The 11,379-nt window shown below is 56.5% G+C and overlaps 1 protein-coding gene across 1 annotated transcript in view; it reads right to left on the reverse strand.

Moving 5' to 3' along the window:
• Window positions 1-10,474: 10,474 nt before the first annotated feature.
• The window catches only part of MPST (mercaptopyruvate sulfurtransferase), an 8,660-nt gene continuing 7,755 nt past the window's right edge, over window positions 10,475-11,379 (reverse strand). The window contains exon 2 of the mRNA XM_004700712.2: window positions 10,475-11,048. Coding sequence (XP_004700769.1) covers window positions 10,750-11,048 — 299 coding nt within the window. The 3' untranslated portion in view covers window positions 10,475-10,749. The remainder of the gene's footprint in view (window positions 11,049-11,379) is intronic.

Here is an 11,379-nt window from a genome sequence, read left to right on the forward strand (position 1 = left end):
TTTGCTCTTCTGCTTCACTGGTCTCCAGGCCAGGAGCAGGTCAGGAAGGGGGAAGGCTGTGAGCAGCAGAGGAGAGGCAAGTGGAGGTCTGGAGGCGCCGAGGTCGAGCACTGGGCTGTTTACCTGAAGGTCAACGGTTCAAACCACCAGCAGTTCTGCAGAAGGGCCAGCTGCAGGGTTGCCATGAGCAGAAATTGTCTTCGTGGCTACGGCTCTGGGTTTTGGTTTAACAGGAGTGGAAGCACATGGGCCCCACCAAGCCCCACCTGGTCATGAGCTGTCACCTCCATGACACCTCCCTGACCTGGGCTCACCTGGGAACACCTGGAGGTCCCTCCCCAGTGCTGGGCCAGCTAAGGACACTGCTTTTAGCACCAGGAGGCTGTCCGTCCTTGCGCTTACTGGCAAAACAATGAAAAAAATTGTACTGGCAGTAATTGAACATGATTGCAGAAAGGTATTGACAGGGAACTGTTTTGCCCTGGAGAAAATCCCATAAGGGGCATGGCTGGCCCAGAGCAGATGTGACAGCAGGAACAGTGGCAGCGGCCCAGCAAAGGACCCTCTGCTCCCCTTCGTCCTAGGCTGAGAGCAAGCAGTGAGCACGTATGTGTGCAGGAGGGTGTGTGTGTGAGCGATTGTGTGTGTGTGTGTCTTAGGGGACGGGGCTCACGGTTTCATTTTGCATTTCCCCATCACCTCTTTCGTGAAGCTCCATGCCCCAACCAGGGAGAATTCCTGACCCCCTCCTCCATCTGGAATGCCATTCCGTAGCCTTGCTAGCCTGCAGAACTCACTGGAAAGTGGGATATGGCAGACGTAGCCAGGTTAAAATGAAACACTTTATTGTTTGATCTCCCTTTTGACCCATTTTAAAGTTGTTCTGGTTTTTCATATTTTCTTTTTTCTCCATTGAAGTTTTCCCTCTGTTTTACTTTGTTATCGTCCGTGGAATCTAGGATAGGTTGCTCTATAGAGACGGTAACTGGAGGAAGGTTCCTTGCGGGGGTGCGGTGGGGGTGGCTGGGATGGGAGTGGGGGTGGCTGGCGAGGCTGGGGGAAAGGAGAGCTTATAACGATGAAGGTAAGAATGAAGAAAATGTTCTTCTAAAATGGATGGTGGCGATGACGGTACACATCTTCTTAATAGGATGGAACGATTGTGTTGTAGTTTGTGAATTATAGGCCAATAAAACTGTTTTTAAAAGAGAAAGAAAGAAAGCTAGTTCAAGCCCCAAGCCCAATCCTAACACCCATGCAACCCCGGGCGACCTCTCTAAGCCCCTCACCCTCCTCATTTGCAAGATCATCAGGATGATAACCAATTTCCCAGGGCTGCTGGGAGGTTGAAGTGGAAGTAGAACACTTAGCAGCATCCCCCACTCCCAGCCCCCCTGGAAAAGGCTTCATAAGTGAGAGTGGTGATTAAGGCCTCCAGTCCTAACAGCTCCGGTCCTAACAGCGCAGGCATTTAGAGGGCCGAATGCAGTCAGGCTCCTGGCTCCCAGCAGCCCAGCAGAACCGAGCAGAGCAGAGCTGCCCCAGTGTTGACAGAAGCAGCCTGCTGCCACGTTCTCCCGCCAAGCAGCCGGTGGGTTCCCACTGCTGCCGCCGAGACTCTAACCACGGCACCCGCAAACCTGCTGCAGCCCAGTCCATTTGCAGCTGGAGGGGCCCTCAGTGGAGCCTACAGGACTGAGTGCCACGCTCCTATCGGGTTTTCAGGGCCAGCATCGCCAGGGATGCTGACTGCCACATTCTTCTCCCACGGGGCGGCTGGTGGGCATCTTCATACTGCCCACCTTTTGGATGGTGGCCTGTTGGACCCATTGCCCCAGCAGGGCACCTACATGTTCCTATGCCAGGCATTCCTGAAGCCCCATCGCAGGCCAGTCCCTGTGTCAGTGCCGAGAGAACAGGAAGCACTGGATCAAGTACTGGGGCCGCCACAAGCTGGCATCAGGAGGGGCCGGGGCAGAAGAGTAATAAATAACACACACAGCACAAGCAGACAGATACATTAAGATAAGCAAGTCCAACAGCATGGGGTCCCCTCAGCGGGAGGTGCAGTGCTTAGCTTGTCGCCAGCAGCCACACCGTGGGAGAGAGATGAGGCTCTCTACCTCCATGAAGACTCTCTTCCTTGTTGGGCACAGGGTCAGGGGCATCATCAATTAGGGCTCTCTTAGCACATGTCAGAACAGTCCTGGTAGTCTAGTGGTTACTTGTGGAGCTGCTAATGGCAAGGTTGGCAGTTTGAAACCACCAGCCGCTTTATGGGAGAAAGATGAGGCTCTCTGTCACAGAGACCCACAGTTCTACCCTGTCCCGTATGGTCGCCATGAGTTGGAACCCACTCTGTGGCAGTGAGTTTGGGGAGGCGGGGTGGGGGTGGGGGCTGGGGGTGTGCTCTGTTCTCGGTGCTCTGAGTGAGGATGATACAGCAGAGGCGATTGTCGCGTCCTATAAACCAGACCTGATTTAAAACAGCCGGGCTGGGTCTGTGCTGGTCTCACACTGTCAGCGGTGGGAGCTTTGGGTTTATGAGGGAAAGAAATGGCAGGAGACCGAAGGGGAGGTGGGGACGTGAACCTGGACATGGACTGTCCGACAAGAGGTCAAGTTCAAAGGCAAGGGAAAAGGAGAGTAAGGAAACAAGAGAGAGAGAGAGAGAGAGAGAGAGAGAGAGAGAGAGAGAGGCTGCAGCCGATTCAGTGCGCTTCTGCAGAGGAGAGGGCCCTGGGAAGGGGTGAGGGTGTCCAAAAGGGGCCACAGAACCACAAGGCCAGAAGGGCAGGGCAGAAGGCGGGGTTGGACTGGCAGAGCCCCCAGTGAGATGGAGGCAGAGACGTGTGGTGCTGCTGAAGGGCATTCACAGTACCATGGACTTCTAAAAGCACAGCCAGACTGCTCCTTGGAGGCAAGGCTGGTGAGACCGCATCTCACATGCTGGGGACGTGTTGTCAGGAGAGACCAGTCCCTGGAGAAGGACATCAGGCTTGGTCCAGTAGAGGGGCAGCAACAGAGGATGGCCCTCCAGGAGACAGATGGACGCAGTGGCTGCAAGAGTGGACCCACGTGGGACAGCCATTGGGAGGACTGCATGGGAATGGGCAGGTGCTCCCTCTGTGATGCTGTGGTTTGGAACCAGCTGGACGGTCACTAACAGCAACATGACCTGACATGTTGGTGGGCAGTTCGTGGCAGGACCTTTTGTGAAGCAGCCCAGCAAGGTGGGCCGAAGTGGGAGGGGTACCATTTCCTGAATCCGGCTACAGTCTTTAAAAATTTTTTTCCAACTGAAGAGTTTGATGCTGCCTTAAGATAAAAACCTTGCTTCAATCATGTGCAGATGCACTGCAGGGATGTGCGACTGCACTTATTGTTCGGACACTGAACACCCTGTGAGGGACCTAGAGGGCTTGGAAAATGTGCAAATTCATACTTTGGGAGCACGTAGAACTGGTATATGTACAGGTTTCCTTCTTAACAGTTGACACAGGTGTTACCAGAGTGTGGGCTCTGATGTTCTTGGGATCCCTTTATTCCATGGTGTACACACACACACACACACACACACACACACACACACACACACACGTCTGGCCACTTTTGTGTTTTTATTAATGCCAGCTACAGTCTTGATACTACTGATGGAGCTTGAATTCCAGGTGTGGCATACTCTTAGTGTAGACTGGCACCGTGCAGAAGCTGGCTCCCTCTGCTGCACCTGCTTCGTCGATCTCCTGTCCGATCGCCTGCCAATCCCAGGAGCCATCAGTGGGCTGCTGACCTCAGATCCCGTCAGCTCCGTGCCACGCAGCCTGTGGTGTATCTGCTCCCTGTCCGCCAGCCTCTGCAGTTACACAGGTCAGAAGCATCCAGCTTACCAAGCTGACCCACGGGCTTGGGCGGGACTGGACTTGCCACGTCTACAATGGCGTGTGAGCCATTGCTTGAGAGAATGCCCTTTCTGTGCACACTCACCGACAGCCCTGGTTCTGCTTCTCCGGAGAACCCAGCCTGACACACTGGCCAGGCAGGTAGCGGGGATGGAACGGTGCTTAAGCTTTGCGGTCAACAGCTGAGAACAAGTGCTGTGTCCTATGGGACACAGGCCTATGTGAGCCACCGTGCTACTGGAGTTTCAGCGCCTGAGTGTGACCTGCAGTGTCGCCTGTGTAAGGGGAGACTCCCTGCCACAGATGGGTTCTGACTCCCAGTGACCTTATAGGACAGGGCAGAACTGCCCCTGTGGGCTTCCGAGACTGGAACTCTTTGGGGGAGTAGAAAGGCCCATCTTTCTCCCTCGGAGGGGCTGGCAGTTTTGTTTGAATGGCTGACCTTTCAGATCGCAGCCCAATGCCGCCTACCCAAGACCCCTCCAGAGCTCCTAGGGGAGAAGCCTCGTATCCAAACCACGTGGACAGGAAGTCGAGGCAGCACTCGCCATCCAATTCCGGTTGCCGTGAAGGTGTCTTCTGCTCCCAGCTCGAATGAAATCAGTCTCTCAGTCCCTCTGCCCGGCGTGGGGTGCTGGTGAGCGGAGCTCAATTGTTTCAGGGCATGGGCCCATCTGGATGCATCGAATCATTTCCGTCCTGCAGCAAAGGTGGGTGCTGATTGCACCCCCAGCCCCACCTGCCACCACCGCTCAATTCACGGCCATCCCCCCCAAACCCCCAAACCCACTGCTTTTGGGTCGATGCTGACTCAAAGGGAACCTGTAGGGCAGAGACAGCTGCCCTGCTTTCTGAGACTGGCAATCTGTGTGGACACATAAACTCCCATCATTCTCCTGGGGGGGAGGGGGTGTGGGTTCAAACTGCCAGCCTTTAGGTGAGCCCCTCACCACTGCCCCTTCAAGTTCACCCAGGGGCCCACGATGCGGCATTCTTTGGAAACAGGCCGGGCACAGGTGTTAACTGGTTAGGATGTTACCATGATGAATGAGGCTGATGCCCCTGCAAGAGGAGAAAGCAGAGCCCGGAAACAGACCCTAGGATGGAGGACAGCGCCACCAATGCACAAGGGGACCGATGTAGCCATGTGCCGGCCACGTGCCAAGAACTGCCAGCTGCCGCCAGAGGTGGAGGAGAAGTTTCAGAGGGAGGGGGCTTGGCCCTGCCGACACCTAACTTCCTGATTTCTGGCTTCTGGAACTGAGAGAGAAAAAAGTCTGCTGTTTTAACCCACTCCCATTTTTTGTCCAGGGGCTCTTGTGACTAATGAGTTAACCACAGGGATGGCAGTTCAAACCCACCACCCACCCCACAAGAGAAAGATGAGGTTCTCTGCTTCTCTAAAGAGTGACAGCCTTGGAAACCCACAGGGGCCATTCTCCTCTATCTTATAGGATTGCTGGGAGTCGGAGTTGACAGGATGGCAGGGCGTGACTCTGGTCACGTGACAGCAGCCCTAGGAAATATGGGCAGGTGGGCACCAGGTTGGCCCCAGCTCCAGTGGAGAAATTCAACATGCAGTCCTGGAGTGGGCAGAGGGGACCTGAAACTCACAGGGGCTGCCTTGGATCCTTGCCCCAAGATGCCTCTCTATGGGAACACCCCTTTCACCCTCTACCTGCCTGGGGCTTCCACCTCGAAGACACATGTGTCATGTGTGTGCCCAGTACATGTGCCTACCCCCTCAGTGCCCCAGAGCCCTGCGGGCTGGAATTAATGGGGGAAGCAGGGTGGTGTCTGGTGTCTTAGGCGTGGGGCCTGGACAAGGCCGTGGGGACATGTGCTTGGTGCTGGCTGTGGAGCTGAGGGCAGCAGGAACCCAGGACTGTCGGCATGAGGGCAGCAAGCCAAGAGCTGAGCGGCCAAGAACCTCAGCAGGGGGCTGGGTGGTCACTCGGGGGACCAGCTGGGAGTGGACCCAGAGGACAGGAGTATGAGCATGCAGACTGGGGAGTGACTGGCCTCCACACAGTGATGGTGAGGAGTTACATCATCTCCTGTCAACTTGAGCAAAGGGGTGGAGTCTAGCTTGTCAATCAGTCTAGCTTGATGACTTCATTCGGAGGCGTGACAGAAATAAATAGCTCACTGGATTCATCTCTCTCTCTCTCTCTCTCTGCCTTCCCTTTCCTGCTGCTGAGACACTCAGAGAGCTGGAGGAGACACATGGAGACTCAAACCAGCATTGAGATGCTTCTGCTATCACAAGACCTTCTACCCACTGGCCTGTGATCTTCCTGCATTCAGCACCACTGCATATGCTGTGCAGCGTGAGTCAAAATGGACCAGTATCGGACATATGAGCTAATGTTGGAATTGTGGACTTCATCTGGACTGGGCTAGGATGTTTTCCCAATATTCAATTGCTCTTGTATATAAAGCTCTTCCTTATACACACTTCAGTGTCTATGAATTTGTTTCTCTAGCCCACCCGGACTGACACAGATGGGGACAGCATCTCAAGGGAGCCCATCTGGACCAGGTGGAGGACTCTGGAGAGAGCCTAGTCCTTAAGGGTCAAGCAAGAAGGGTGCTGAGCTGGGAGGACATGACCCTGGAGAGGCGCTCAGCCCGAGCCAGGGAGTCTGTAGGCAAGAAGCCCCAGAGGGCTTCGCTGTGCAGCACAGTGTTGACTCAAGCCACGGAGAGTCCAGTGTGCTCCGGGCACCAGGAGACACTCCTTTCAGGCAGAAGATTTGCATACAGCTGGCAACAGAACCCCGCCCTGTCCCCAGCACCTTGGAAGATGTGTCCAAAGACTCACACCTCAGGAGCTAAGGATTCCAAAGTGTCCCTGTGCGGAGAGCGCTGGAGCTACCCTCAGGAGTGATGCTTGTCGTTGGTCATTCTGAGCGACGGCTCATTGGGTATCGTGGCCGCCCTGCCCTCAGCAAGGCAGCCTGGGGTCTGGCCCCACTCTCCAGATGAGAAGACTGCGCAGGCTCCACAGGGCCTGGAAGGCAGAGCTTGCAGGGTTGATTCTGCAGCGGCAGGCTGCATACCGCCCTATTAGATCCACTCCAGGCCAGCAGCCAGGTCCCGGGAGGAGGAACATTCCCGGGGAGCTGGCTGACCTGCTGGAGCACGCACTCCCACTGTCCTGGCCAAACGGGAAGTGTTCGGCAAATATTTGCCTAATGAAGCAATGTTTGCTCACCCTGGTCATGCAGTGTTGCAAGCCTGGGTCAGGTGGTTGGGTGGGGCGGGTGCTGGCCGGAGCCCTGGGCATTTAGAGGGCCCTAGGCCCCTCCCGGTGGCAAGTTTCAGAAAGCTTAAGCTGCCACTTGGCCTGTAGACCCTAGGTAGGATTAGCTAAGTGTCTCTTTCCTCTGGGCAGGCACCCCAGGACTTGTCCAGACCCATGGAGGGCCTTCCCAGGAGGAATAAATCCCGGCCGGGAGTCCTTGCACAGGGCAGTGGTGGCTCGGCCAAAGCTTGTAGGTTTGAGTCCGCCCAGAGGCCCTGCAGAAGCAAGGCCTAACGAGCCACTTCTGAGAAATCTAGGCTCCCTGAAGGAGCCTAGATCTGCCCTCTCACACACAGATGACCCTGAGCAGGGAGACACATTGGCAACTGCTCTGGACCAGGCTGTGATCCCCTGCCAGACTGGGATGGGACAAGGGAGGCCTAACCCAAGCCCTTGACTCCAACTTAATCCCATGACTCAAGGTGTTACCAAGAAGAGCTGGGGGGTGCTTGGCCCTCTTCCCTGAGCTTGCTGCATGTGTTTCAAACCCTGGGATATGTTTCATTCTCCCCTTGACCTGGAGAGCCTGAGACCCCGTACAGACAACCCACGGGAGGGGCTCTGGGGCTGAGCACAGTGGGAACTGGATTCTCACCCCAATAAGCTGTGCAAACTCCAAAAAGCCCACTACCACCCCATCGTGCCCCTATCGGACAGAGAACTGCCCGTCGGTCTCCAAGGCTGAGACTCTTCATGGGAGCAGAAAGCCTCCTCTCTCTGCTGCCGAGCCGCTGGTGGGTTTGGAACACAGCTCTGGCCATTAGCAGCCCACCAGTTACCTGCCACGCCACCAGGCTCCTTGGCCAAATCATGGCCCCTCTCTGAACTTGCTTTCCTATCTGTAAAACGAGTCTGCTGCCTAATGAACTCCTACCTTTCCAGAAATGTCAAATGAGAGCCTCTCCCCCCTCCCTGGCAGGAAAGCTTTGCTGTTTACAAACAAGCAGCAACCCTCAGCAGTTATGCTGGTTCACGATGACCCTATGTGTTACAAAGCAGAACTGCTCCCCAGAGATCCCCCCACCTGCCCCCACTCTTTCCTTCTTCGTAAGGAGCCCTGTTGGCATGGTGGTCAAGGACGCATTGGGCTACCATCCGAGAGGTTCGCAGTTGAAAGTCACCAGCCGCTCCTCTGAGGAAAGACGGGGCTTTCTACTTCCTTAAGGAGTTACCATCTTGAAAAACCGCAGGGGCAGTTCTGTCCTGCGGGCACTGGCTCCACGGCGGAGTTTGGGTTGAATCTTGATGGAACAGATTGCCAGGCCTTCCTCCCTCAGCACCACCGAACAGTCCACCTTTGGTTGCAGTTGTTGGAACTGCACAGCGCTCCTGTTCCTTGCTCTCTCCGCCGAGTCTGATGCCCGAGAGGCTGGAGTGGCCACGTAACCACCTCACAAAGGAACGGAGACCAGTGTTTGCTCTGTGCTCGGCACCAGGCTATGCAGAGTGGATGGGCTGGTCTCACTCAATCTCATAGCTCCCAGGGAAGGGAGTGTTCCCCATTTTAAGATGGGGACACTGATGGAGGATCAGAGAGGCCGCAGTGTGCTGGGCAGCCTGGGGGAGCGGGTGGCAGGGAGAGGGTGTGATGGAGCCACTGGGGCCAGCCTGTGCATGCTGCAGACAGCCTTTCTCATTTCAGGGGGGCAAACAAAGTGTGGGAGACGCATGGGAAAGGAAACCACAATTGCTGCCGTCGAGTCCATGCCAGGGCACAGGACAGGGCCCAGCGGCTCCTGTGGGCATCCGAGGCTGTCACGCTACATGAATAGAAAGCTCACTTTAACGGGGGCTTTTAAATATCCACATGCAGAGACGGGGACCCCTACACTATGCTATGCTGGGTTTCCTCTTCCGGCTGCTCCTGACTGCTGTGGGAAATTGGGCATCACTGGCTAACAGAGCAGCGGGTCCCAACTGGGGGTGACCCACCCACCCAGGGCACAGCTGGCCATGCCGAGGTCTTTGAAGGCCCCTGGTGTCACCTGGGCTCTCCCCTACGAACACAAACTGGCAGAAAGGCGGGCTGTTGAAACCCGCCTCGAAGCGGCGAGGAAGAAAGGCCTGGTGACTTGCCCCTATAAAGCCTCTGCTGAGAACAGGCTGCAGATCTCAGCTCCGCTCTGGACCACATGGGTTAGACTTGGCTGTAACAGGTTTGGGCTTCTCGTCGTGTTGGGTGTCATCTCAAGAGGGTGCTACTAAAATCTAGGGTGCCCGGGCCAGACTTGCTGCTGTGCATCCTACGAAGGACAAGATAGCCCCACCCCCACCCTGTCCGCCTCCACCCCAACAGTGTCAGGGCTGAGACACCCTGAGGTCTCGCAGAGGCCTCTTGGCGAGTCCTTGTCGGAATTCCCTCCTGAAGCACGGTGTGATGCTCATTTCATGGATGAGGAGCTGAGGCTTGGAGTCAGGACTTACCGTGGAGCTCCTTCCACGTGAGACCAAGCTTTGTGGGCTTGGAAAATGCCTCGTCCCCAGGAGAAGAGTGGAGACAAAGGAGAGAAAGTTCAGAGTCAAGAAGTCTGAGGCTGGTCCCGGCTGGGGCTCCAATTCACCACGTGGCCTTGGGGAAGTCACTGCCCTGCTCCAGCTTGTTTCCAAAGAGGGGCCAGGGTCCCTGAGTCCTCTCCTCCTCCCTGCAGCACTACGGACACTGCCCCTTTGCTACCAAGACGGTGATCCTGAGGCAGGGAGATGGGGAGGGTGACCCCGGTCCAGCAGGGGCAGACAGCTCTTCTCAGACCCCTCTGTCCACTCCTGCCTGAAGGAGAAATCCAGACAGTGGGAAGCCCTGTCCTCAGGAAGTCTTGGGGTGGGGTGAGGGGTCCAGCAGTAAGGATCAAACCCCAGAGCCCCTCCCCCAAGCTCACTTTACCAGATTGAACCATGGGAGTTCAGAGGTGGGTGCTCTTCTAATCTGGCCACACCCATCCCTTATCTATAACATTCTAGCTGGACGGGGCCAAACCTCCAGGTCAGCTCAGGGCCCACCCTTTTCTTAAAATTAGGATGCACAGTTTCATTGTGAGGGGCCATGGGTGTGGTCCCAGGCATGGACCAGTAACATCCACCCCAATAGCCCAGAAGCCAGAAGGGAGACCCCAGGCTAAGGGGGTAGAAGATGGTTTCCCAGGGGTGGTGACATGGCCCACCATGGGAATGAGAGGGCTTTGGGCTGCCCAGAAGAAGGTAGGAGCAGATTCCTAAGGCATCTCATTCACAGGGCATGCTGGAACCACCACGACTTGGAGAAATGAAGGCAGGGCCCCAGGCACCAGGGTTCAGCCCTGGGCTGCTTTATTTCCTGAGCAGGTAATACAGGAGGCAGGTGGGTGGGCCCCAGCTCAGCACCATGACTGGTGGGGGCGCTTGGCCACCCCGCCTTCTCTCTGAGAGGTCACCCACTAACGGAACTCCTGGGGCTTGGGCTGTCACCCCTCGAACCACCCGAGGTGGGTGAAAAAGCACGCTGTGAGTCCCAGTGGCGGGGCTGGTGGCCGGATGTCCCCAAGCTGGCTGCGTCCCTGCCCAGCCTCACAGCGTCTTCCCCCGGCCCTCGGAGAGTACCTCCTCGGGCTGGGCCCGCATGTACCACTCCACCCAGGAGCCGTCGTAGACAGCCACGTCTGGCTTGCCACACAGGTATGCCCCCAATGCCACGTGGCAGGCAGTGACCCCCGAGCCACACGTGGCCACCAGTGGCCGAGACAGGTCCACCTTCTTCTCCTGGAACATGCGGCCGATCTCCTCTGGACTCTTCTCCAGTCCCTCCGTGGTCAGGAAGTCGGTGAAGGGCATGTTCACAGTGCCGGGTATGTGGCCGGGTTCAATGCCTGCAGAACAGAGTGGGACAGAGAAAAGCAGAGGGATGTGAATGCTGCGCCACCTGGTGGAGGCCATGGGACAGACGGGCTCCCCTCTCAAAGCCAAGGGAACGCAATGCCTCTTCCCAAGCCTGCTTGGCGGATTCATAGATAAAGAGAAGTCCGCATGGCCCATGCTCCAAGCGAAATGCTGGCTGAGGTTTGAACCGAAGGCTCAGACTCCACCAGGGACAGCCACATGGCCCCCAGATCTCCTGACGGTGCACCCTGGGGCAGCACCATAATCACCCATCCTGCCCAGCTCGGGCACCAGGGTCTGCAAGAGCAGACGGGCAAGAAC

The sequence above is a fragment of the Echinops telfairi genome, unplaced genomic scaffold (assembly GCF_000313985.2).
Source record: "Echinops telfairi isolate 266 unplaced genomic scaffold, ASM31398v2 ScPeMD7_2;HRSCAF=8, whole genome shotgun sequence".
In the NCBI taxonomy this organism is placed as follows: Eukaryota; Metazoa; Chordata; class Mammalia; order Afrosoricida; family Tenrecidae; genus Echinops; species Echinops telfairi.